This window comes from Lynx rufus, unplaced genomic scaffold (assembly GCF_022079265.1).
Source record: "Lynx rufus isolate CCGP_SWC_20201006 ecotype Redwood Valley unplaced genomic scaffold, mLynRuf1.p SCAF_17, whole genome shotgun sequence".
Taxonomy (NCBI): Eukaryota; Metazoa; Chordata; class Mammalia; order Carnivora; family Felidae; genus Lynx; species Lynx rufus.
Genome location: NW_025814831.1, coordinates 49,508,637 through 49,532,074, shown reverse-complemented (window position 1 = coordinate 49,532,074; position 23,438 = coordinate 49,508,637). Strand labels below are relative to the sequence as shown.

Below are 23,438 nucleotides of genomic sequence, written 5' to 3'. Positions count from 1 at the left end.
AACCTTCAAGACTCCAGAGGAAAAAGGATCATGGCATATACCAGGGCTGTGACAGTGGGATGAAAAGATAGATTTCAGATGAGTTTAGGAGTTAAAAGCAACAGAACTTGGTGATTTGGTTGATTAGTTAGGAGGGCTAATCTGGTTTTAATAACTCAAATAGTGTCTCCTTCAGATCTTTGGTGGTAAGATCTAGCAGCGAAGCTAGATCATCAGTGGCTCCTCCCCCTAAGCCTAATGAAATAAACCAAAACAATGAAAAACTAGCTCTCAGAGGAAGAGGAACAGCCTTAGCCTGGGAGAATTAGTGAGTCACACTGTGACAGTAAAGCTGTGCCACTTGTTAAAATATTGAAATATTTCCATGATGGTTGGCAGCTAGCTGCTACCTGGAGCCACCTACCTCTCCCAAGAGTCCTGCCTCTACACAGCTTCCAGCTACTAGAGTCATCTTGGCTGCTCCCCCTGCCCTCCACCCTCCCTCTTGAGATCTTCAGCAACTAAAATATTAATCTTTAGTTTCTCCTGCACAGGGGGGCCACCAGGACATTGCTGAAGCATTATGGTCCATACTTTTCCTAATTGGTGATATCTAACTGAGGATGCTCAAGAGAAAACTGCCCATGGTTATTAGCCAAGGGTGGAGGTAGGGTTTACCCCCAGACAGGCTAACTGCTACACTATCCTTCTACTTTCTAGAATTTTTTGAGCTTTTCTCTATGGCCTTATGTAAGTTAATTTTAGTAAAAGGTCTCTGAGTAAATGAAAAAAAAATATTCTCTGTTACCAAAATTTAGGGTTTGATACAGGGTTATTAAATTGATATTATTTAATTACATAATTAATTATGTAATCATATTCAAGAAATATGAAAATGAGTGCTAACTTTAATTTTTTTAGAAACTTATTTTTATTTATTTATTTTAACATTTATTTATTTTTGAGAGAGAGAGAGACAGAGACAGAGAGCATGAGCAGGGGAGGGGCAGAGAGAGGGAGGCACAGAATCTGAAGCAGGCTCCAGGCTCTGAGCTGTCAGCATGGAGCCCGATATGGAGCTTGAACTCAGGAACTGTGAGATCATGACCTGAGCCAAATCAGATGCCTAACTGACTGAGCCACCCAAGCACCCCTAATTTTAATTTTTAATTATAAATTTGGCTATAAGAAAATTTACAATAATATATGTGATTCTCATTCTATTTTTATTGGAGAACATTGCTCTGTACTCTTATGTATTAAATCATTATTTATCAAACACTTATTAGTATTTACTGTTTGCCACGCTCTGTGTGGCAATCATAGAGAAGCACTATTCAGATGCCTGCCTACAAGAGAGCCTGCTGTGGGAAGCATTTCTGATTGATGGTCCCCAGCTGCTGCCACTGAATGCTGAGGCCATGTTCCCTTTCCCGCCCAACTAACCACCGCTGCCAGCTGATGACTGAGTGGCAGATATACTTGTGCCAGCTCTTCTTGCCTGATATGAGATTCCTCTACCAGGGAGCTTTGGTTCAGGCCTCTCCATGGATCTGGCTGAGCCTTTCTTAGAACTGTACTGTGTTCTGAGGCTCTGCCCAGCCTTCCCTTTGTCCTTTTACAGGTGTCAGAAAAATACTGCAGTCTGCAAGCTCCCTGCCTACTCCTGCTCCTCTTCCCCTCGTTCCTCCCAGAACTTCTCCCTAATAAATCCCTTCTGTGTCTAATCCCATTTTAGCATCTGTTTCTTGGAAGATTTAAACTGACTCACTCTGTTTTAAGCACTTTATAAATGTCAGTTCATTTAATCCTCATAACAGCTCTGACAGAACAACAGTGAGGTAGGATAACCATTACCCCATTTTACAAACACAAAAACCAAGATAACAAGAGGTTAAGCAACTTGCCAAATATCCTGAAGAACTTAAGTGGTAAAGGCAAGATTTGAATACAGCCTGGCTTGACTCCATTCACTTAATCACTACACTAAGCTACCTTTCCATCTTTCGTGGGGTGGCACTAATCTCAGAACACACTCATGATACAGAGTAAAATGTATTTTGGTTGATACAGAAAAGTAGGATGTGCCACACAGAACTCAGTGGTCAAGAGTGTATATGGCCTATTCTGCATACAAGCTTTAACTGAGAGGATAGTGTAGCATTCACACTATGAGAAAAATGATATTAATAATATCAATAACTTATTCAATATTGTATTATATAAAGAATACTATCTGATATTATTTAATTTATAATAACATTACAGGAAGTTTAAATTGATGGTTAATTATTAATATATTAAGTTATCAATACTATATTATATAGATATTTTCACATATTTCCTGATATTTATACTTTTAGACAAATATTTCAGAGATCATATTAGAATTCTTTTAAGTTGATATGTATGTATTGTTAAGTGAAAAAAACTGAGTAGTAATTGAGGTATGAGCTCATTTGTGTATTTTTTTAAAGAACAGTTTATGTACTTAGAAAAATTCTGAAAGCATACAAAAGAAAATGTTATTAGCAATTGCCTATGGGGTGCAAATTGTCACCGAAGATGGAAAAAGATTTTAGAGGGTATCTCTATTCACTTTATAGCCTTCGATACTTGCACATATAAGTCATAAGACTGCATTTTTTTGTAGTATAAAAATGCACTTAAAATGAAATTTTAATAAATTATCATGAATGATGTACTGTTAAAAAGAATTATTTATGAATATAAGCTCATTTTATCTTTTTATCAACCCTGTGAGTATAAAAGGCAGTATTAAAAAAATAAAAAAATAAATGCAGCTATTATTTCCATATTACATAAGAATATGTTTATATTCTTAAAAAATTTTTTTTTGGGGCGCCTGGGTGGCGCAGTCGGTTAAGCGTCCGACTTCAGCCAGGTCACGATCTCGCGGTCCGGGAGTTCGAGCCCCGCGTCGGGCTCTGGGCTGATGGCTCAGAGCCTGGAGCCTGTTTCCGATTCTGTGTCTCCCTCTCTCTCTGCCCCTCCCCCGTTCATGCTCTGTCTCTCTCTGTCCCAAAAATAAATAAACGTTGAAAAAAAAAAATCTTTAAAAAAAAAATAAAAAAAAATTTTTTTTAATGTGTATTCATTTTTGAGAGACAGAGAGAGTGTGAGCAGGGGAGGGGCAGAGAGAGTGGGAGACAGAACTTGAAGCAGGCTCTGGGCTCTGAGCCGTCGGCACAGAGCCTGACATGGGGCTTGAACTCACGAAATGCAAGATCATGACCTGACATGAAGTCAGGGGCTTAACTGACTGAGCCACCCAGGTGCCCCTATTCTTTTTATGTACAGCCCATACATTATAATAAAAGCATGGCATATCTATAATTATCATTTTCCTCATTCATTCATTCAACGAATATTTATTGAGCATTTATTATATATTAGTTTCTAATAGTGGCTAGGCACTATACCTTAGGGATTATAGTAGTGAACAAAATAGAGAAGTTTTCCACTGTTGTGAAACTTACATTCTTACTGAGTGAGGAAAGAAATCAGTTAATAAACAAGGACATCAGTTTAATATTTAGAGTGGACTAATATTTAGAGTGGACTAATATGATGGCTCTAATATGACTTTTAAGAGGTAACATTCAAGCTGAGATCAATGACAAAATGGAGTCATATGAAACATGGTGGATAAGTAGTAAGTAAAGGGAACAGACAATGCCAATTCTCTAGTGTGAGAATGCATGTGACACATTCAGGGAACCACTGGAGGGTAGCAGGCTAAGGAGGAAGAGAGCAAATACTAAGTGAGGGAGCAGTTAGGTAGGTAGAAGATCAAGTAGGACTTTTTAAGTACTAGTAATGAGTTTAAGAAGTTTGGATTTAAGTAAAGTGGGAAGCACTTGGAGGGTTTTCAAGAGAAACAGCTTGATCTTATTTAAGGAAGCAAAGAGAGGACACAGGGAGATCAGTTGGGAATCTATTATCTTAGTAGAGGCAGGAGATGATAGAACCTTGGACTAGGGTGTTGCTATGCAGATGGAAATTAGTGATCAAATGCAGGATATGTTTTGGAGGTTGAGTTTATGGGACTTGTTGATGGAGTACATGAGGAAGGGGTGAAGAGAGAAACAATAAAGAATTAGAATGGAAATTTTTGTCTTGAGCAACCTGATGGACCTTGGGGCTTTTTACTGAGATGGAAGACTAAGAGAGGGAGAATCAAGAATTTTATTTTTTGGCCACATAATGTTTGAGCTGCCTATTCTATATCCAAGAGATGTCCTGCAAAGAGTTGAATACATATGTCCAAAGTTCCCAGAGTGGGAATGACAGGTAGGACTGAGTTCTTTTACTTCCAGATTGAGGTTTATCTGGAGGAGTGTGCAGATACAAAGAGAAAAAGGGGCCAGTACAGCATCCTACTAGGATTTCTAGGGCAAACCAATGCCTAGAAATCACAGAGAGGACCAACCAAGAAGTTTCAGAAGAAGCAGCTAGTGAGGAAGGAGAAAAAGCAATCAGGTGAGGCTCAACTGAAGGCAAGATAGTAAAGCAGCTTCAAGGAGGGCGTGGTGACTGTAGAATACTGCTGTCAGTGAAGTAAGATGAATACTGAGCAGAAACAATTGGCTTTGTTAACATGCAGATCACTAGTGTCCTAGAAAAAGCCTTCAGTGTCAGGGCGAGGGAGTCAGCCAACTAGAGTGAGTTTAGGAGAGAAATTGAGGTGAGATGTAATTGCAACTATTATCATTTGACTAATACTTTCTAAAGACAGTGCACATTTTGATTTGTATTTGCATTTACAAATGCCTGGGGGAAAAAATCTCAAATATTTGTTACAAGCCTATGTGTTTTGTTCCCATGTCGAATTTCAGATTTGGCATCTCTGTAACTACTGCATTTAAAAACAAATTGAGGTATAACATACATTCTAAAGTGCATAAAGTGCACTAATGTCAACGGGTACAGCCTGATGGTTTTTTATGTGTACGCCCTTGTAACCAACTGTTCAAAGATAAGGAATGTAAAAGTATCCCAGAAGATTCCCTTGTGCACCTTTCCAGCCTGTAATCCCCTAGAAGAAAATCAAAATTCTGACTTACATAAACATCCATTAGCTTTACTACAAAAGTTTCCAAAAGAAACAAATGAAAACTCTAAAGGGCGCTTAATTGGACACTTCTTTAGTGTAAACTTACCAACTGGCTTGAGTAAGAATGAATACCAATCATTTGGCGCCAAAAGGTGAAACAATATTTAAGCCAGGCCGCTCCGTAGCCCCGCCCCACTCCCCACACCACGCCCCCTGCTTGCTCTTTTCCTTCCGAACAATTCTAGGGCTCGCCAGGCGTAGGGAAGAAACCGCTTTTCTGTCATGCGCACTAGGGATTGGCGCTTTTCCCTCTCTCTCTACAAACCAGTAGGACCGGGCATCGTCCTGCGCATTGAGAGTTTCCCAGGAACGCGCGCGCGCGCGCAACTGCGCGGTCATGCGCATGAGCAGATTAGCTCTCTGAGGGCGGAAGTGAGGAGCGGCTGCGCAAAGGTGGGGGGCGCTGCGCTTGCTGTGGGGTGGGCGAGCTGCAGAAATGACGGCCTCCAGGAGTCCCGTGGTTCCTGTGGCAGTGTTGCTGCTGTTGGCTTGCGGGGCTCCCTGGACCCACGGGCGGCGGAGCGACGTGCGCATCATCACAGACGAGAACTGGAAAGAGTTGCTGGAAGGAGAGTGGATGATAGAATTGTGAGTGTGGGGCGGTCGTCTCGCGTCCCCTCGGTGGGCCGGGAGGTCCCGGCTGCTGGATCTAAATCTGGACACCCGCTTCACTTCCATTCAGCTCAGGCGGGTCCCAGCTTACCCAGAACTGCCACTCGGAGCCGACGACCCAGCGCCTCAGACTCCTCCAGATCCCTAAAGTCCTCTTCGGATCGGCCGCTGGCTGGGTCCCACCCCCTCGTTTCTAACCAGGGAATATTAAGTTTCTTCTAAATGGTTTCGTTTCTAGTACTGTGGTGCGCCTAAGAGATATAAGAGTTCAACTTCGCATTTTTTCTACTTTTCATGACTTTGGGGGTGGAAGTGGTTGGTTTGACTAATTCCTATACAGTTATTTATTTTAGAATCATCCTTCGCAAACTTCTAGACTTACTCTTCACCAAACTTTACAAAAGAGGAGATTGAGCAGAACTTCTCCTCTCCTTTTGTCTTTTATCCTTTAAAAGTCCATTCGTAGTGTTGGGATTTGAGACTTTTCACATTTTATTTTATGGATTAAGTGTATTTTAATTTTAAATGCTGAGTAAATTCAACTTGGATTATTGTTAATTTTTTTTTTTGCTTTATCTTGTTTTTGTTTTTTTCTCTCTGCACGTCTCATTTTTCTTTTGGATTCGTGTTTCTGCAAAGTACTTATTGCTCAGTGTCCTAGATTGTTACTCTCAGATCTAAGTGTTATTGCAATAAAAAATAAAGTTAATGTATGAGAGTGATTATAAACTCTTAGGACCATCAGGTCATCATTTACTGTTTGGAGGAAACCACGTGTCTGTGGTGATTCTGTTCTACTAAGGTCCCCTTTGCATCTGTAGAAAATAAATTGTCTGCTTTTGCTTTAGTTGCTAAATTGGTGATGTGGTAGTGCTATTGATCGTAGTGGTATTAGTGGTATTAGTGATATTAGTAAAAAACACCACTTTTGAGTGTTAACTGTTACCAGACACTGCTAAACACTTTATATACATTATACTATTTAATTTTCTACAAATTCTTTAAGATCGGCATTATTTCCCACATTTTACAGGTGAGAGAAATACCTAAGGGTTTTAATTAATCTGTCCTGGTATTGCTATACTGGCTTTCCTTTCCAGAGCCTAAGCGTAGGTATGCAGTAATTGTTAGAACGGTGCCCTTCTTTAACAGGGTTCAGATGAGTGTTTCCCTGTATGCTTGGGTTGCCAGTTAATGGATGAAGGTGGACGTCCCCAAGGGAGAGTGCAGAAGACCAAATCGATAACTCTTGAGTCATAAAATCAAAAAAGGCATAGAACATTTATATGGAGTAAAAGATAGGGGAAATTGTTTATGCATTATACATTTAATCTGTAACTTAGTGAAATGAATTTTTAGGCAACATTGAAGCTGCAGCCAAGAGGAAATATAACCAGAGACAAAATTTGATTTTTATTGTCATGAATAAGTTGTTTTAGATTGTGCCCATAAAATATTTACGGTTTCATAAATAGTAATTAAACAATAGTGATTATGAATTTATATACAAAATATAGTCAAGTAATACTTGAGGGTTTTTAAAAAATTTTTTCTTTAATGTTTATTTTTGAGAGAGAGAGAGAGAGCACGAGCTGGGGAGGGGCAGAGAGGGAGACACAGAATCTGAAGCAGGCTCCAGGCTGCATGCTGACAGCACAGAGCCTGACACGGGGCTCGAACCCACAAACTGTGAGATCATGACCTGAGCCAAAGTCAGACAACAGACTGAGCTACTCAAGCACCCCTTGAGGTTTTTTTTTTTTTTTAACTGATTTGATCAATCTATGTAAATACAGTGGTCAAAAGTTAAGTATTTGGGGATTTGAATTAGAACTTCTCTGTGAAATTAGACTATACTGTAGAACTTGTTCTTTTTTCCCCCTTAGCTTACTGATTTATGCGTTAAGACTTTAAAAAGCACAAAAGGAACTTGTAAGGGGGATCGAGTATTACTAATGAATGATAGTCTGCTCTTGTAATAAGTCTGTTATCTGCATTAAACCCATCCTGATCAGTTTTGTTGCAGAGATATTTTTATTGAAATACAATCTGTTGTTAAGGACTTTTGCTTTCATGTATGGTACTAGTCTTGTTTCCCAGTGTCTATTACTTTTAGGAGTTTTATTTTCATAACATAAGTTAAAATATAATGAAATGCAGAAACTGAACTCTTGTGTTCAGCAAGTACTGGCTTTATTCTTCCATTAAAAAAAAACAAACTGAGTCAAATTGAAAGATAATACACAATAAAGTAAAGAATGAAATCCTGGAGAAAAATCAGGGCCTTGAAAGATGCTGAATACCAGAGGAGTAATTAAAATGCTAATAAGCTTGGCCATAGATTTGTAAACCTGAGGTTTTAGAAACTGGCTAACCAAGGACTGGCCAGAAGAATTTTGTATGCTCTGTCCAGTGTGTGTGTCCGGGTTAAGTTTTGAGGTACCATTTTTACATAAATATGCAGATTTTCAGCTTCTTTTAAATAAGGTAGAGCCTGCTACCTAGCCAGAAATCCCCTTGTGGCAATCATGCTGAGTGAAGGTTCCCCTCATAAGGAGCATGCATTTCCTTTTTCGCCACAGCCCTGGGCACTTCCTATTTTTCTCCTTACCAGCCCCTTGCCTTTGTGACTCCTGTAGTGCAAATTATTCAAACGGGTGAACTCCAGATTTGGTTTTGAGTTTTCTGGTGGCCACGTATTCATAGAGAGATTCAAAGGTTTTCAAAGAGCTGTTTTGGGGGGCTCCTGGGTGGCTCAGTCTGTTGATCTTCGGTTGAGCATCTGACTCTTGATTTCGGCTCAGTTCATGATCTCACGGACGTGAAATCAAGCCCAGTTTCCGGCTCCAAGCTGAGCGTGGGGCTCTCCCTCTCTGTCTCTCTGCCTCTTCCCTGCTCAAATGGGTGCGCGCTCTCTCACTCAAAATATATAAACTGATTAAAAAACAAAGACTGTTTGGCATGTAAACTTATGAACTTATTTTTGTGTCTGAAGAACGTATTCTCAGAATTTTACGTAATGAGCATCATCAGTTATAGTTTTGATTTTCAGAATGTTAGCTCCACAGTTAAAACTCTTTCATCTTCACAGAATTAATCACTTTGCTATCTTGTTTTTAGTATAAAACAGTCTTCACGAATTACACATTTAGAATTGTTATATCTATATGGTCATATTAGAATGCTTAACTTTTTTTTTTAAACTGTATTTTATAGTTATGCTCCATGGTGTCCTGCTTGTCAGAATCTTCAACCAGAATGGGAAAGTTTTGCTGAATGGGGAGAAGATCTTGAGGTTAATGTTGCAAAAGTAGATGTCACAGAGCAGCCAGGTACTGTAAGTCTGTGGTTAGTCTGCAAATTGGGTTGATATGTTCATCCTGTTTGCCACATCACTTGGTCTTAACTGCCTTTCATTAGGTTTTGAAAACATAACTGTCTGGGGGCGCCTGGGTGGCTCAGTCCGTAGAGCGTCCAACTCCAGCTCAGGTCATGATCTCAAGGTTCAGTTTGTAGATTCGAGCCCCACGTCAGGCTCTGTGGGAGCCTGGAGCCTGCTTCGGATTCTGTCTCTCCCACTCTCTCTGCCCCTCCCCTGCTCGCAGTCTGTCTCTCTCTGTTTCTCTCTCTCTCAAAAAATAAGTAAACATTAAAAAAAAAAAAACAACATAACATAACTGCATAACTGTCTGCAGTACTTACGCTGACTCACCCGCCTCCCTGGTGAGGGATCCTTGTGCAGTGGCTACAAAAAGCAGATTCTGTGGTTGTGTATGCAGCTCATTCCTTTTAGGTGTTGCTGTAAGGGACGTTGGGGGCCGTGCCCTCTCCCTGTTCTGGCCCATGTAACTGCCTTTGATCTTTTTTTCCTTTGTATCCCAGACCCCAGACTAGCATGTAAGATGCCTTTGAGAAGTCCTAGAATACTGTGGTTTAGGTGGACATTGGCGAAGCCATCATTTGCATCCATATACCAAGCTTCAGAATAAAGAGCATGTGGTTGAGGTTTTTTGTAGAGCCAAGGGTACATTCTCTGACAAGTGAACCCAATCTCTTAATTGGGTTTCAAATTTAATAACCTGTGGTTTGAGGGCATGCTCTTAATACAAAGCTCTCATGTCTGTGGGGTCAAATACACTCCCGACTTGGCCCCCTGAATAAGTGGCAGGCCCTGCTTAAGGATGCTCCTTTCTTAGACCAACCTCATCTTACCTGATCTTGGTCACAGTAAACCTGGGTTGTTGATTCTGTTCCCACCCCAGATGGTAATAAGAGCTAATATTTATTGAGCACTTAGTACAAGTATTGCTCCAAGTGTTTTGCATTTGTTATATAATCCTTATACAACCTTGTGAGTTAGGTAATATGAGAAAACTGAGGCATAGAGAGATGAACTCTCAGTTATATTAGAGCTTAACACATGGTTAATAATGTTATTGTTACTGCCCATCTTAGGAAAGATTGAAAATATTTTTCGTTTTTAACATCTTAAACTCTTTGTTTTTTTGAATGGCAAGTGGTATTTCATTTGATTTTAGATCTTTCTAAGACTACTGTTATAGTGTGCCACCCTCTGACTCATTGCTGGTAGTCTTATCACATAGTGGTATAGTTGATCAAATGTTAATATATATATTCACAGACATCTTCAGTATTCAAGCCTTACATACTTTTAATTGAGATAATGTGCAGTAGTGTTGATTTTAAAGTTGCTTCAAGTACATAATTGGGATTTTTTTCGTTGTTACAAAGCTCAACTGTTTTTAGGTATAATTTCATATTCATCCCCTATTAGTATTTAAATAATTCAGAATCAACTTTTAAGTAGTAAGTGATTGTTGGCTCATATAAAACCTGTTGTTTCTTGTATTTGTTTCTAATGTTTCCTTATCATTTTTAGGACTGAGTGGACGATTTATTATAACTGCTCTTCCTACTATTTATCAGTAAGTATTTGAAGATTCTATCGTTACGGAGAAGGATGCAGCATAGTATAATCAGAATAAAAGACCTCTGGCCTGAATCATGTTTAAAAAGCATTATATTCAGTAAGGCTCAGTTTGTCCTTCATGCTATTGTAGGTGCGTTAAATAGATGGATGACGTATGAAATACTTCTGGTCACAGAGGTTTGTAGCTATTTTGTAACCTTCTGAACTCAGAGGTTCACATGACATGGTGTGATACCATGTAGCATAGTAAAGATTATGAGCCCAGGTTTGTGTTAAGTCCTGTAGAAAGTTTGGTAAGGAAAAAAAATCACTGGGCAGGGTGGTTCCTGGAGAACATGGGAATATAAACGCAACCTCAGAGGTAGAATTTTCAAAAGAGTGTAGAAGTAAGCATTCCATCCTTTGGATACTTTCACGAACAGTCATAAATAGGAACACGGTATGTTCAAAAATTAGCTAGGAAAGGGCTGTAGCTCAGTCTTCAGACGGTAATCGGTGAAATGGTTGAGTGTTAAGTCAGGATGAACAAGATTATGTAGTTTTCTGTGTCAGGTCTTTTAGTTTGAATTTATCTTCTAAGCTGGGGATAGGAAATCTCAAATCTGTACAGGCGTACCTTGTTTTACTGTGCTTCACAGATGTTGGATTTTCACAAATTGAAGGTTTGTAGCAACGTTGGATCAAGTGGGTCTGTCTGCACCATTTTTCCAATAACATTTGCTCACTTTGTGTCTCTGTGTCACATTTTGGTAATTCTTGAAATATTTCAGACTTTTTCATTATTATGTCTTCTGGTGGTCTGTTATAAGTGATTATAGCTTGCTGAAAGCTCAGATGATGTTTAGCATTTTTTAGCAAGAAAGTATTTTTAGATGAAGATATGCATAATGTTTTAGACATAAAGTTCATTCAGCTGGTGGCTTGTGTGGCAGGAGGTACTTTCCTCATTTAAATTTCTGAAAGCAAGTTGGCAGTTTTTTGTGTCTCTACCTCACTTTTCTTTGGCATCTTTTTTTTTTCCATGTGTGTATCTGTTTCTCTGTGCCTTTGTATTCACCCCTGCTCCTTTTGTATCTATTCATATGTATATTATTCCTCTCTTGAAGTGCTACTGTTCCTTTTTACTCGTCTTTTTCTCCACTTCCCCCTTTACTGGTTCTAATCAGTATCTCCCATTTTCCTTCTCCCTTCTTAACATCCCCTGAACTTCCAGAATTTCCTGTCCTTCTTTTATAATTTTATTTTAATGTTTTATTTACTTTTGAGAGAGAGAGAGAGACAGAGTGTGAGCGGGGGGAGGGGCAGAGAGTGAGTGAGACACAGAATCTGAAGCAGGCAGCAGGCTCCAGGCTCTGAGCTGTCAGCACAGAGCTCAACACTGGGTTCCGGGGCTCGAACCCACAAACTGCGAGATCACGACCTGAGCCAAAGTCGGATGACTGAGCCATCCATGCGCCCCTCCTGTCCTTTTTTTAAGTCACATTGTTTATCATGTCCCTAATTTTTGCCTTTTGAAATCCTACATATTTTTCAAAAACAGCTCAAATGCCATTGCCTTTACAAAAACTTTGTTTTTGAGTGGAAGCTTCCTTGTAGTCTTTGGCACTGGAAGGCTAAAGGATTCTTTAACCCTACTGTAGGTGGTAGGGAGCTCTTGAAAATTTTTGTACTTAAGTGATAAAGTATTATGTAGGATTAGACTGGCAGTATTATCATTTTTTTTTAACATTTATTTATTTTTGAGAGCTAGAGATAGCACAGGTGCAGGAGGGGCAGAGAGAGAGGGAGACACAGAATCTGAACCAGGCTCCAGGCTCTGAGCTGTCAGCACAGAGCCTGACACGGGGCTCGAACCCTGGGCCCGTGAGATCATGGCCTAAGCCGAAGTTGGATGCTTAAATGACTGAAGCACCCAGATGCCCCTAGACTGGCAGTATTATTTAGGGTAGTTTGGAAATAGTGAAGTTGTGGGAGCAGGGAGAGCATTTTTGAGCCTATGAGAACTCCCTACATTGGGAGGGGAAGGAGGAGGCAGATGTCAGGAAGAATGCAAAGCATAACTGTAAAATAGAATCACTGAAATAGGAAAGGAAACACTACCAGATACCTCCAGCAATTTAAAGTAGCATGGTTAAGATGATGTGATTATGGCTGAAAATACCAGAAAAATGCCTTCAATTTTTAACCTGAAGCTTAAAATAGCTAATAATTAGTAAGTGCCAGATACTGTCTAACAACTTTTCATGTAGCCATCCTTTTAAGATGTGCATTGCACTTTTATTGAGGTATAATTTACATAGAACTATGGTTTCATAATTTTATAATTTGGAAAAGTAATAATAATTGTAAGGCTTATGATTCTTTATAATGCCACTGCTTAAATAAATTTGGAACCAAGATGTTATGAGTTGGTAATTAGTGTTGTTACTTGTGCAATTTGTTACTTGTGCATTACTAATGATTTTGAATATAAGGATTGATTATAAAATGAGGTTAAAGAAAAAGCAAAACAATGCTAAGTTTATTTGGTGCTGTTTAATATTTATTTCTGATTCCCTTTAGTTGTAAAGATGGTGAATTTAGGCGCTATCAGGGCCCAAGGACTAAGAAGGACTTCATAAACTTTGTAAGTGAGAAAGAGTGGAAGAGTATTGAACCCGTTTCATCGTGGTTTGGTCCAGGTTCTGTTCTGTAAGTATGAGGGATTTTCTTTTATCTATTTCAGAATTAATTGGACCAGATAATTATATTTTGTGGAAATAAAGCATTCATACCCAGTTTTAGTTCTTGGAGTCTTAAGGTACATTCATACTTACTGCGATATTTGTAGTTTGACTTTTTCTTCTAAGTCAGATACTTTGATCTTTGGTAAGCTAGAAGGAGGTATATGCTAAAATTAAGTTGAAAGCCTTTTCAGGAATATTTTAGCTCTCCAGATAATGGTCATTTGTATCCTCAAAAACGAATTGATCTCCCTGAGCAGTGTAATTGGTAAAGCTATCATTTCAGCTTAATATTTGAATAAGCCTCAAACATGTGCCTACTCTTGTTACCGTTATATTTTATACCGTTATATTTTAGTTCTTAACGTGATTGCATTATTCTACCCATCTGATAATTTTTTGGTTGAATAGGATGAATGGACAATGAACTTAATGGTATGGGTAACCACTGGGCTTAATCTATAGCTGGATATATGGAGCAGTAAGGATTGGAAATAGCAAGAGTATTTTCAGCTAGCCTTTGGGGTATAAGGCCTCTCAGGTCATATGAGAGACATCTGGAAATAATTGAGTTTTGCTGAGGTCTCCATGGACTCATCCTGGTTTGGCTAAGTTACCTCTTCCTGTCCCCTCACCACACTTGCCCTTAGAGGTTGGGGAGTTGTTACACCAACGGTGTAAGGTATAAAAATGCTCTGGATTCTGGGAGTGGAGGAAAGATCAGCCCTAAGTGATATTTTGAAATCGAATTTTGTCTTTAACTCCTTTCCTTTTCACCTCTTTTCCTGTGAAAATCTCTAAATTGAATGGTCCTGTAGCTGTCAGAATTCCCCTTACTGAACCACCATGCCCTAGTATTCCTGATAGAATCTAATTAGTGCTGATTATAGTGAGGCTACACATTGCTTTATGTTTCAGTTCCCTGTTCCTATGCCCATTTGCAATTTAAGTGACAGAAGCAACATGATTGAACCACATTTTTGTGTCAAACTGAAATTGCTCCTGATTTTTGTTAATTTGAAATCTCCTAGACGAATCTTACCCTCTCTAGTAGAAGAAGGTATTCCTTGTGCGTCTTTGTTGAATCCTCAGGGATTCAGCAGTGCATGCCTTTTTTATTGGTGGACCGAGTGAGAGACACTTGTAGTGTCGGCAGGCTCACCCACCCAGTGTGGGCAGTCGGAGTAGGTCATCCTGCATGCAGGAACTTTGGCTTAGGTGTGAATTGATCTATATGTTGGTGGCAATCCTTGTGCTAGAGAGGAAGCAAACCCTTCTTAGTTTTGCCTTTTTTTCTAACTGTCTAAACTACTTGGGTTTATGTGAAAATAATAATTATTTATGTTTATATGATGTCTTAGCATTTATTTCATATGAAATTTCTTTGTATATCCTTAAATGATATCAAACTAATACAAATTAAAATTATTTAATTTTAATACAAAAGGGGAATAATACTTAGGTGGGAAGGATCAGTTCAACAAGTATTCCCAGTTCTTCCTTCAGGCTCCCTTCTCTCCTCATTCTTTGGAGGGATTTTAAGGGTTAATAAGAGTTGTCATTTGCTTACAGTACACTTGACTTTAGGCAACTGGTTCCTTAGAACTTGTAACCCGTTATGCAGAGTATATTGGAGACATCATCAGATGAAAGGTGAAAGGCTAAAGTCAAAGCAGTAGGGAAAGGGAAAAAGTTACCAAGTGTTTTATTTATGAGGACATCACATAGTGACAGCAGTTCAAGAACTGTTCATTTTTATTAATAGGAATTCCTAATACAAGCTTGAAATCAATGATGTGCCGCTAGTCTTGATTAACACCAGCAATAAAATCTGTTACGTTAGGGAAATTATAGCCTGAAAAATAGAAGATCTAGATATGCACACATTGTCTTTCGAAGGTATGTGTCCTATTCAGTTTTTTAATCCTTTTTTCTTTCAGGATGAGTAGTATGTCAGCACTCTTTCAGCTATCCATGTGGATCAGGGTATGGGCTAGAGTTTTATTTCTATTTGAAACATTTTTGACACTACCCGAGTTTTTTAAACAACCAGGGTTTTTAAGTTTATTCTTTCCTTTTGATTTTAGACTTGCCATAACTATTTTATTGAAGACCTTGGATTACCAGTTTGGGGATCATACACAGTTTTTGCTTTAGCAACTCTGCTTTCAGGACTATTATTGGGACTTGTAAGTACTTCATTTTCAGAGTACATGGAAGAAAAATATTTTAAAATCTGATGATTGAATGTAGGTACACTAAGCTCTATCATATACATTCAGATTACTTGTGTTTATTTTTGCAGTTTATGATATTTGTGGCAGATTGCCTTTTTCCTTCAAAAAGGCGTAGACCACAGCAATACCCTTCCAGTAAGTATGTTTTTAACGTTTATTTTTTATTCGCCATGATTTTGTTCATTTCTGTGAACACAGTCACACATATAGCAAGTTGCTTGTTTAGCTTAGGTTTCTAAATGTGGAATAATAGTTTACGTCAGAAACGGAAGGAGGATATAGATTTCATGTAAGAATTCCAGCCTGGATTTTAGAACATAGTTGTTTTCTTGGCTTTTGTAATGTGGAGATTTTTAACATTGCGTATAACTTGCAGATACTTAATAACCCTGATCTGGTGTCATTTTATTTGAAAATTTCATGATATTCATGGATCCATTTGAGTATACTGGAGTCAGAAAGAGTTGAGTATGTTCTACTCTGGTAGTCGTTCATTATTATGGTGGCCACATTTGACGGTTTTTCTTTGAATCGTAGCCAAGTCTAAGTTTTTCTGGTAGGATATTCGGGAAAGCAGTTCCTGTAGCTGATTGAGGATTTGCATTAACACTGTACTACAAGATGAGTTGATATAATTAGAAGTATTCACTGCTATCTGTCTTAATACAATTGCTCTCAGCATTTGGTTTAATCTTGAAAATTACACTGTTAGGGAAGCCCTCCTGTTTGCTGTTTATAAATAACTCTCACTTTGTGCCCTCCCATTCACTTTTCAGCAGCTCTCTAGATTGTATGAGTGATACTCTTCATTTTGTGGTTGGGGAAAGTAAGGCTCAGAGAGGTGAACTATTTTTCTAGGGTCACAAAGAAGTGACAGAGTAGAGAGTAGAGCCTAAAGTAGACTGCGGGCATGACATTTTCATTGTGCCACCTTTTGTGACTTTAGGAATTACCGAGGTCAGAACTCCTGAAGTGAAATCAGTCAAGATTGCATTTACAGTCTACCTTGTTCACTGGATAGCTGACAGCTTATCTTTTCATTTCTTAGATGGTTGCATCAATACCGAAAAGACACGTACAGGGGAAGAATTCATTCTATCTAGCAAGAGCCACTGACCTGTAGGGAAAGAAATGTGAACACAGATTACTTAAAAGACAATTTAAAAGTTGGTGGATGTACATTTAATACTTATATCATTGAAAAACCTTAAATCTAACAGCAAATTAGTTTCAAGTAATCTGTGGCACGACTGATAGATTTTAACCTGGACTTTAATATGATACCACCCCTTCTATAGCAGGCCACGTGATTTGAGTTGTTTTTCAATGTCTGTGTTTAGCTTTGATGTTGAGTTGCCAGGGAGAGACCCAACTCAGTCTAGCTTTAAGCAAAATAGGGATTTACTGCTTCATGTAGCAAGGAAGTCTGAGGGCAGAGTTGGCTGGATCCTTGGGCTCAAATGTTAAAGATGTTGTGTTTCTGAACCGCTTTGTTTTCCATGTCTTTCCCTGCTTCATTTTTGCTCTTTCCAGTCCTTAGCATAAAATGAGTAAGAAAGCAGTGGCTCACAATCCAGAGTAGGAAGTATGCTTTTTCCCTACACCCAGCTATCTTTTGGAAAAATTTTGGTGTACTCTACTTGTGTAAAGAGCTCACTTTTTGGAACAGTCAGTGTAAACCAGGGTTTCTCAACATGGACACTTTTTACCTTTTGAGATGAATAATTCTTAATTGTGACAGACTGTCATTTGTAAATTGTTGGGTGTTCAGCATCATCCCACACGTTGGCAGCAGCACCGCTCCTCTTAGTGATGACAACCAGAAATATCTCCAGACAGTGCTAAGTGTTCCTTGGCAGTGGTGGGGTCCAGGGAGCAAGACCACCCCCCATGGAGAACCATTGTTGTAGGCTGTAGTGCCTACCACAGCTACATGGGGTGTGGTACTGGGAAGGGGCCATTAACCCAGCTGAAAGAGCAATGTCAGACCAAACCACAGAGTGCCCACCATGTGGTCATTTCTTCTCGTGTTTTTTTCTGCCTTACGCTCTCAGGCCTCCCTACTCTGCTCAGGATTGCCTAAGATTAAGGCAGTCTAGGATCGTGGAATAGACTAAAGCCTCTTGGCCCAGTTCTGTGTTCTGTACCTCAGTAACATGGTGTGTTCGAAGTTTAGGTTAACTAGCAACAGGTCCTGTAAAAAAAAATGGAAAAGGTGTGTGTGTGTGTGTGTGTGTGTACACGTACATAGTTAAAAATTCATTGAGCTGTGCGCTTAAGCTTTATACATTTTATTGTTTGTAATTATGCCAAACAAAATTATATATGTGAGGAAGAGGAAGCACACTTGTGAAACTCCTTGGAGAAGAAAAACACAATGGATAGGAATATAACATAAATGTCTGATTGCTGCTCACCTAGAAACTGAAACGGGTAGTGTTGAAGTTTGTTTCATTGCACTTATTAACTAGAAGATTTAAGAGCAAATAAATTTGGTTCTGTGTAATGTAGTATATTTTCTTACAACATCCACATGCACGCACAGCATTAATTCTGGTTTATTAATTTCGGTTCAGTTTATAAACAGGCAGGTGATTACAGTGAATTTGGTAAATAAGATGGATCTTTCAAACCAATTTTCATTTTTATGGTGTCACTTATTTTTAAAGATAACTTTTTCCTTTTAGAAATCTAAACTTATGATTGATAAATAAAATCCGAAGCAGTTTATGGGCCTATGAATTGTGTCTTGATTTTACTGTAGTGGAACTCTAATACATCAGTGAAAAAAACCATTTCTGGGTCTTTATCTTTTTCTGTTGTAATGCCCACCATGAATGTTGTCTGTGTGCATACAATGTGATTATAGTATTACTGACTATATTCCCTATGCTGTACTTTTCATCTTTGTAACTTATTTTATAACTGGAAGTGTGTACCTCTTAATCCCCTCTGGTCTTTATCTTTAAGAAAAATTATTACCAGAATCTTCTCAACCTTTGAAAAAAGTGGAGGAGGAACAAGAGGCTGATGAAGAAGATGTTTCAGAAGAGGAAGCAGGAAGTAAAGAAGGAACAAACAAAGACTTTCCACGGAACACCATTAGGCAACGTTCTGTGGGTCCTTCATTGGCCACAGATCAATCCTAGTTGATTTTTATAGGTATCATAATATGATTTTGGCAGAAACAGAAGATGGATCATTCTGGTTTGAAGTAAACTGTGACATGCTTGTACATTGCAGGGTTCAGTCTAGATTGTCATTAGATTGGACAGACTGTCTTCAGAAAATAAAAGTAGCACTACATAAAAAAGTTTGAAATAGGATTTAAGAACAACAGTATGATGGTTTAAACAATTCTTTAGGTTTTGAAAAATCTGGTGCCAAGCAATAAGGTTTGAGTATTTTTATTTAATAATGTTTCAGATCTTCTGAGTTGAAAAATTACATTTCCCGAGTATTGCATTATTGAGGTATTTTTGGAGATTACTTTGGAGAAGATTTCTCATTTGATATAATTTTTCTCAGTTTCACTGTGTGAAAAAAAGAACATATTTCCCATAAATGGGAACTTTGCCCATTGACTCGAGAAATGTGTGGTTCAGTGACAACTCTGGTCATTTCACAAATATAGTCCAAAATTTCTTCATATTTTTAGATTATGCAACTAATAAAGACTACCTTGCTTTAATTAGTTTTCTACACATGGTAATATAGGATATTCTCCTGATTTAGGAAGTTTTTATATAAGTCCATGGTGTTGTCTTGATTCCTATAAAGGTCAGTTGCCTTTTTTTGTTCCCCTCTGTTCACTGTATGGTTTATGTTTTTCTTACCATGGGTTACATTTTTCTTTTTCTAAATTGGATAATTTTCTGGAAACATTTTTCATGCTTTAATAAATAGCCCTTTTTGTTTCAACTGAAGCTTACTGAGGATTCCTTAAAATTGAAAAGCTGTTTACTGATCATTTAAAATTTTGGCCACTCATTTCAGATTTTATGTCATTCTGTTGAACTTCTGAGGTTTTTGTTTGTTTGTTTGTTTTGCACATGAAGGTGAACATTCCTGATTTTTATTTGATCTTGTAGAAAAGCCTTGATATTTTACATTTGAAAATTCATAGAAGCTTAATTTGATATAAAATAAAGTTACCATTCTACTCAGGAAAAAGCATCTTATAGTGTATGTTTTCACTGTATATTCATCATCACACAGAAAATTCTTAATTGATTTTACAAAGTCTGTGTATGCTTGATGTTTAAAAATCATAGCATTCGTACGTTTTTGAACACAAAGTCTGTATTCTGCTGTACTTTTTATTGTGTAGTGTTTCACAGGTGGGCATCAGCAGGATGGGACATTTAATATAATTTTACACCTCAAAGAGTACAGAGCTTTGACTTTACAGCAAAAGGGGGGGGGTGTTGGGTGGCAGTAAGAACTGTATTATCTACAAGAAGGGGAAAAGCCATAACTCAGAATGAATCACTTGCCCATTATTTAATAGACAATTTCTGTAATGTCCTGTTTTGTCTAGATTCTGCTGTGTGAATCCATTAGACTTCTACAGTATCGTAATGTACAACAGTTTTCTTCAAAGACCTTGCCTTTAGAATATTAAATATTCTACCATTGGAGAGTTTTGGATGTATAGTAATTTTGTGATGCTTTAGAAAAATAGACTAAGCACAAAATAAACTTTTCTAAGCACTTCACTAAAGGCTGGAGACAAGTGTGATTTCTAGTTGCATCTTTAGAAGTACTTCATTACCTTGTATTTAACAATGTTCAGATGAATAATTGTGTCACTCTGTTCTTGATTTGTATAATCAAAAGGCTAGAGTTCTACACATTTTTTTTGTTATTTGAGATGATAGAGGAGAATAGTACTCATTAATCAGGTGTTCCACTTTCTAGTATTCTAGTATACAAGACATAGACTTTAAGTTCTTAATTAGAAAATACTGTATATACAGAAAATTAAAAGTAGCCTGAATAGGTAGAGACATGATATTTCAGAAAACAGATGGTTTTGCATTTCTTCAAGATTGTCACTCTAGACACCTGAATATCAATTTTCTGTCATACGAGAGGCATATAGAAACTACAGGATCATTTACCTCTAACAGACTCCTTTTGTTTCCCTTATTGGGTTAAGGGGGCTCAACATAGGAGTTAGTTATAAATCTTAGGAGAGATTAAGGTGCAATATCAGCATCCTGGAGAACTCTGCCCCCCACCCCGCAATAATTATTCACTGCTAACGTGGAAGTGTAAAACTGATCACTCCAATAGAAAAGGCAGTTCTAGGGACGCCTGGGGGGCTCAGTTTGTTGAGCATCTGACTTCAGGTTATAATCTTGTGATTCGTGAGTTCAAGCCCTGTATCAGGCTTGCTGCTGTTAGGACAGAGCCCACTTCAGATCAGCCACACTCCCTCTCACTGTCCCTCCCCCGCTGGTGCACTCTCAAAAATAAATAAACCTTTAAAAACAAATGCAGGTCTACCACATACTGCCTAGGTCAGCAAGAATGACAGAAGGTGTAATGAAGATTCCTGTGTATATATTAGCTTCCATTCACGACGGTTCTTTTTTTCTCCACATTCATGCCAACATTTGTTACCTCTTGTCTTTTTGAGTTAGCCATTCTGACAGATGTAAAGTGATACCTCATTGTGGTTTTGATTTGCATTTCCCTGAGGATTAGTGATGTTGGGCCTCTTTTCATGTGTCTGTTGGCCATCTGTGTGTCTTTGGGAAATTGTGTAGTCAGGTCCTCTGACCATTTTTAATAGGATTACTTGGGTGTTTTTGGTGTTGCCTTGTACAAATTCTCATATATTTTGGATATTAGCTCGTTACTGAATAGATCGTTTACAAATCTATCTTCTCTCATTCAGTAGGTTGCCTTTTTATCTTTTGGATAGTTTCCTTCGCTGTGCAAAAGCTTCTTCTTTTGATGTGGTCCCAATGGTTTATTTTTACTTGTATTTCCCTTGCCTAAGGAGACATACCTAGACAATGTTACTAAGGCTGAAGTCAGAGAAATTATTGCCTATGTTTTCTTCTAGAAGTTTTATGGTTTCAGGTCTCACATTTAGATCTTTAATCCATTTTGAGTTTATTTTTGTGTATAGTGTGAGAAGTGGTCCAGTTTCATTTGTAAATGATGCTTTTGAAAGCAATTTTCTGTCAAGTCAGTTGTGTCCTTATTCAACCCAGTGCATCAAAGGCATAGGTCTGGACTTAATTATATTATGAGATTAACATTTTTGAATAAACATTTTAACTCATTTTAGTATTACCTAGGATATTATGATGCATAACACTAGTTTAAGGTATAATTCTTTCAATAAATTATTTCTTTCCAGTTTTACTGAGGTATGATTGCCAAAACAAATTACTTTTGATAGGGATCTTTTATTAATAAGATAATTAATTTGAGATGGAATTTAAGTGAGTGGTCCTACTGAATAATTGTATAATTCTAAAAGTAAAATTAAAAATTTTAATGTTTATTTATTTCAGAGACAAAGAGAGACAGAGCATGAGTGGGGGAGGGGCAGAGAGAGAGGGAGACACAGAATCAGAAGCAGGCTCCAGGCTCTGAGCTGTCAGCACAGAGCCTGACATGGGGCTCAAACTCAAAAACCGTGAGATCATGACCTGAGCCAAAGTTGGTTGGTCGCTCAACCGACTGAGCCACCCAGGCGCCCCTAAAAGTAAAATTTTAAATATATCACTTACAGATTTGGGTATATATTGCATATCTAGCAACTTCTGCATTTGTTCTAAAACCATTAAAGCTAGAACAACAAATTTAAATTTGAAGTTTGATAATATATAAGTAGTAAAGTCACTATCTGAACAGATCTAAAATATATCCTTTTAAATTTTATTTACTAAAAAATATTTTTTTAATGTTTATTTATTTATTTTGAGAGAGAGATAGAGCACAAGCATGGGAGGGGCAGAGACAGTCACAGAACTGAAACAGGCTACAGGCTCTGAGCTGTCAGCACAGACCCCGATGTGGGGCTTGAACTCATGGACTGCAAGATCATGACCTGAGCTGAGCTCAGACCCTTAAACTACTGAGCCACCCAGGTGCCCCTAAAATATATCCTTTTTAGCAAAAATGTTTATTTTGAGAGAAAGAGCATGAGCCAGGGAGGGGCAGAGAGAGAGAGAGAGGGAATTTCAAGTGGGCAGGCTGCAATCAGTGCACAGCCCAACCCAGGGGCTTAATTTCATGAACCATGGGATCATGACCTGAACCAAAATCAAGAGTCAGACACTTAACTGACTGAGCCACCCAGGCACCCCAATATATCCTTTCCTTTAATGATTGTTTCTTTTGACTCATTAATTACAGATGATTATGATAATATCAGTATTGTGGCCATTAATGAAATCAACTGTTTCCTTTCTACCCATTTGGCTGTGTGTAACATTTTTAAGCCTATTTTTGTTGTTATCACAACTCAGACTGGTTGTATCCTGAAAATGAAAACATGAAAAATGAAAATATAACAAGTAATTGACCAAATAGAGGTGTGCTTCTCTGAAATTTCTTTTTTTTTTTTTTTTAACATTTATTTATTTTTAAGAGACAGAGCACGAGCAGGGTGGCGGGGAGTGGGGAGCAGAGACAGAGGGAGACACAGAATCCAAAGCAGGCTCCAGGCTCTGTGTTGTGAGCACAAAATCAGATGCTCAACCACCTGAGCCATCCAGGTGCCCATCTGAAATTTCTTTTAAATCTAAATAGAAGTAAGTCTTTTATTTTATTTA

General features: G+C 38.2%; 1 protein-coding gene and 1 non-coding gene across 2 annotated transcripts; both read left to right on the top strand.

Moving 5' to 3' along the window:
- The first annotated feature begins 5,426 nt into the window (after positions 1 to 5,426).
- TMX1 (thioredoxin related transmembrane protein 1) lies at positions 5,427 to 20,357 on the top strand. Its single transcript, XM_047079665.1, has 8 exons — positions 5,427 to 5,704; positions 8,945 to 9,060; positions 10,629 to 10,674; positions 13,242 to 13,370; positions 15,343 to 15,388; positions 15,490 to 15,591; positions 15,708 to 15,774; positions 18,610 to 20,357. Exons 1-8 carry the CDS (start codon positions 5,553 to 5,555, stop codon positions 18,786 to 18,788), a joined length of 837 nt encoding a protein of 278 aa, XP_046935621.1. The 5' UTR covers positions 5,427 to 5,552; the 3' UTR covers positions 18,789 to 20,357.
- On the top strand, positions 9,418 to 9,551 carry LOC124512751 (small nucleolar RNA SNORA70). Its single transcript, XR_006962256.1, has one exon. It is a non-coding gene; the product is annotated as a small nucleolar RNA SNORA70 (small nucleolar RNA).
- Positions 20,358 to 23,438: the final 3,081 nt, after the last annotated feature.

What these genes read in the sequence shown, in the direction of transcription:
- TMX1 (XM_047079665.1), top strand. Translation starts at nt 5,553, where the DNA reads ATGACGGCCTCCAGGAGTCCCGTGGTTCCTGTGGCAGTGTTGCTGCTG. An exon ending in AGATGTCACAGAGCAGCCAG is followed by an intron (nt 9,061 to 10,628) that starts GTACTGTAAGTC and finishes TATCATTTTTAG; the next exon opens with GACTGAGTGGACGATTTATT. An exon ending in ACCACAGCAATACCCTTCCA is followed by an intron (nt 15,775 to 18,609) that starts GTAAGTATGTTT and finishes TTTATCTTTAAG; the next exon opens with AAAAATTATTACCAGAATCT.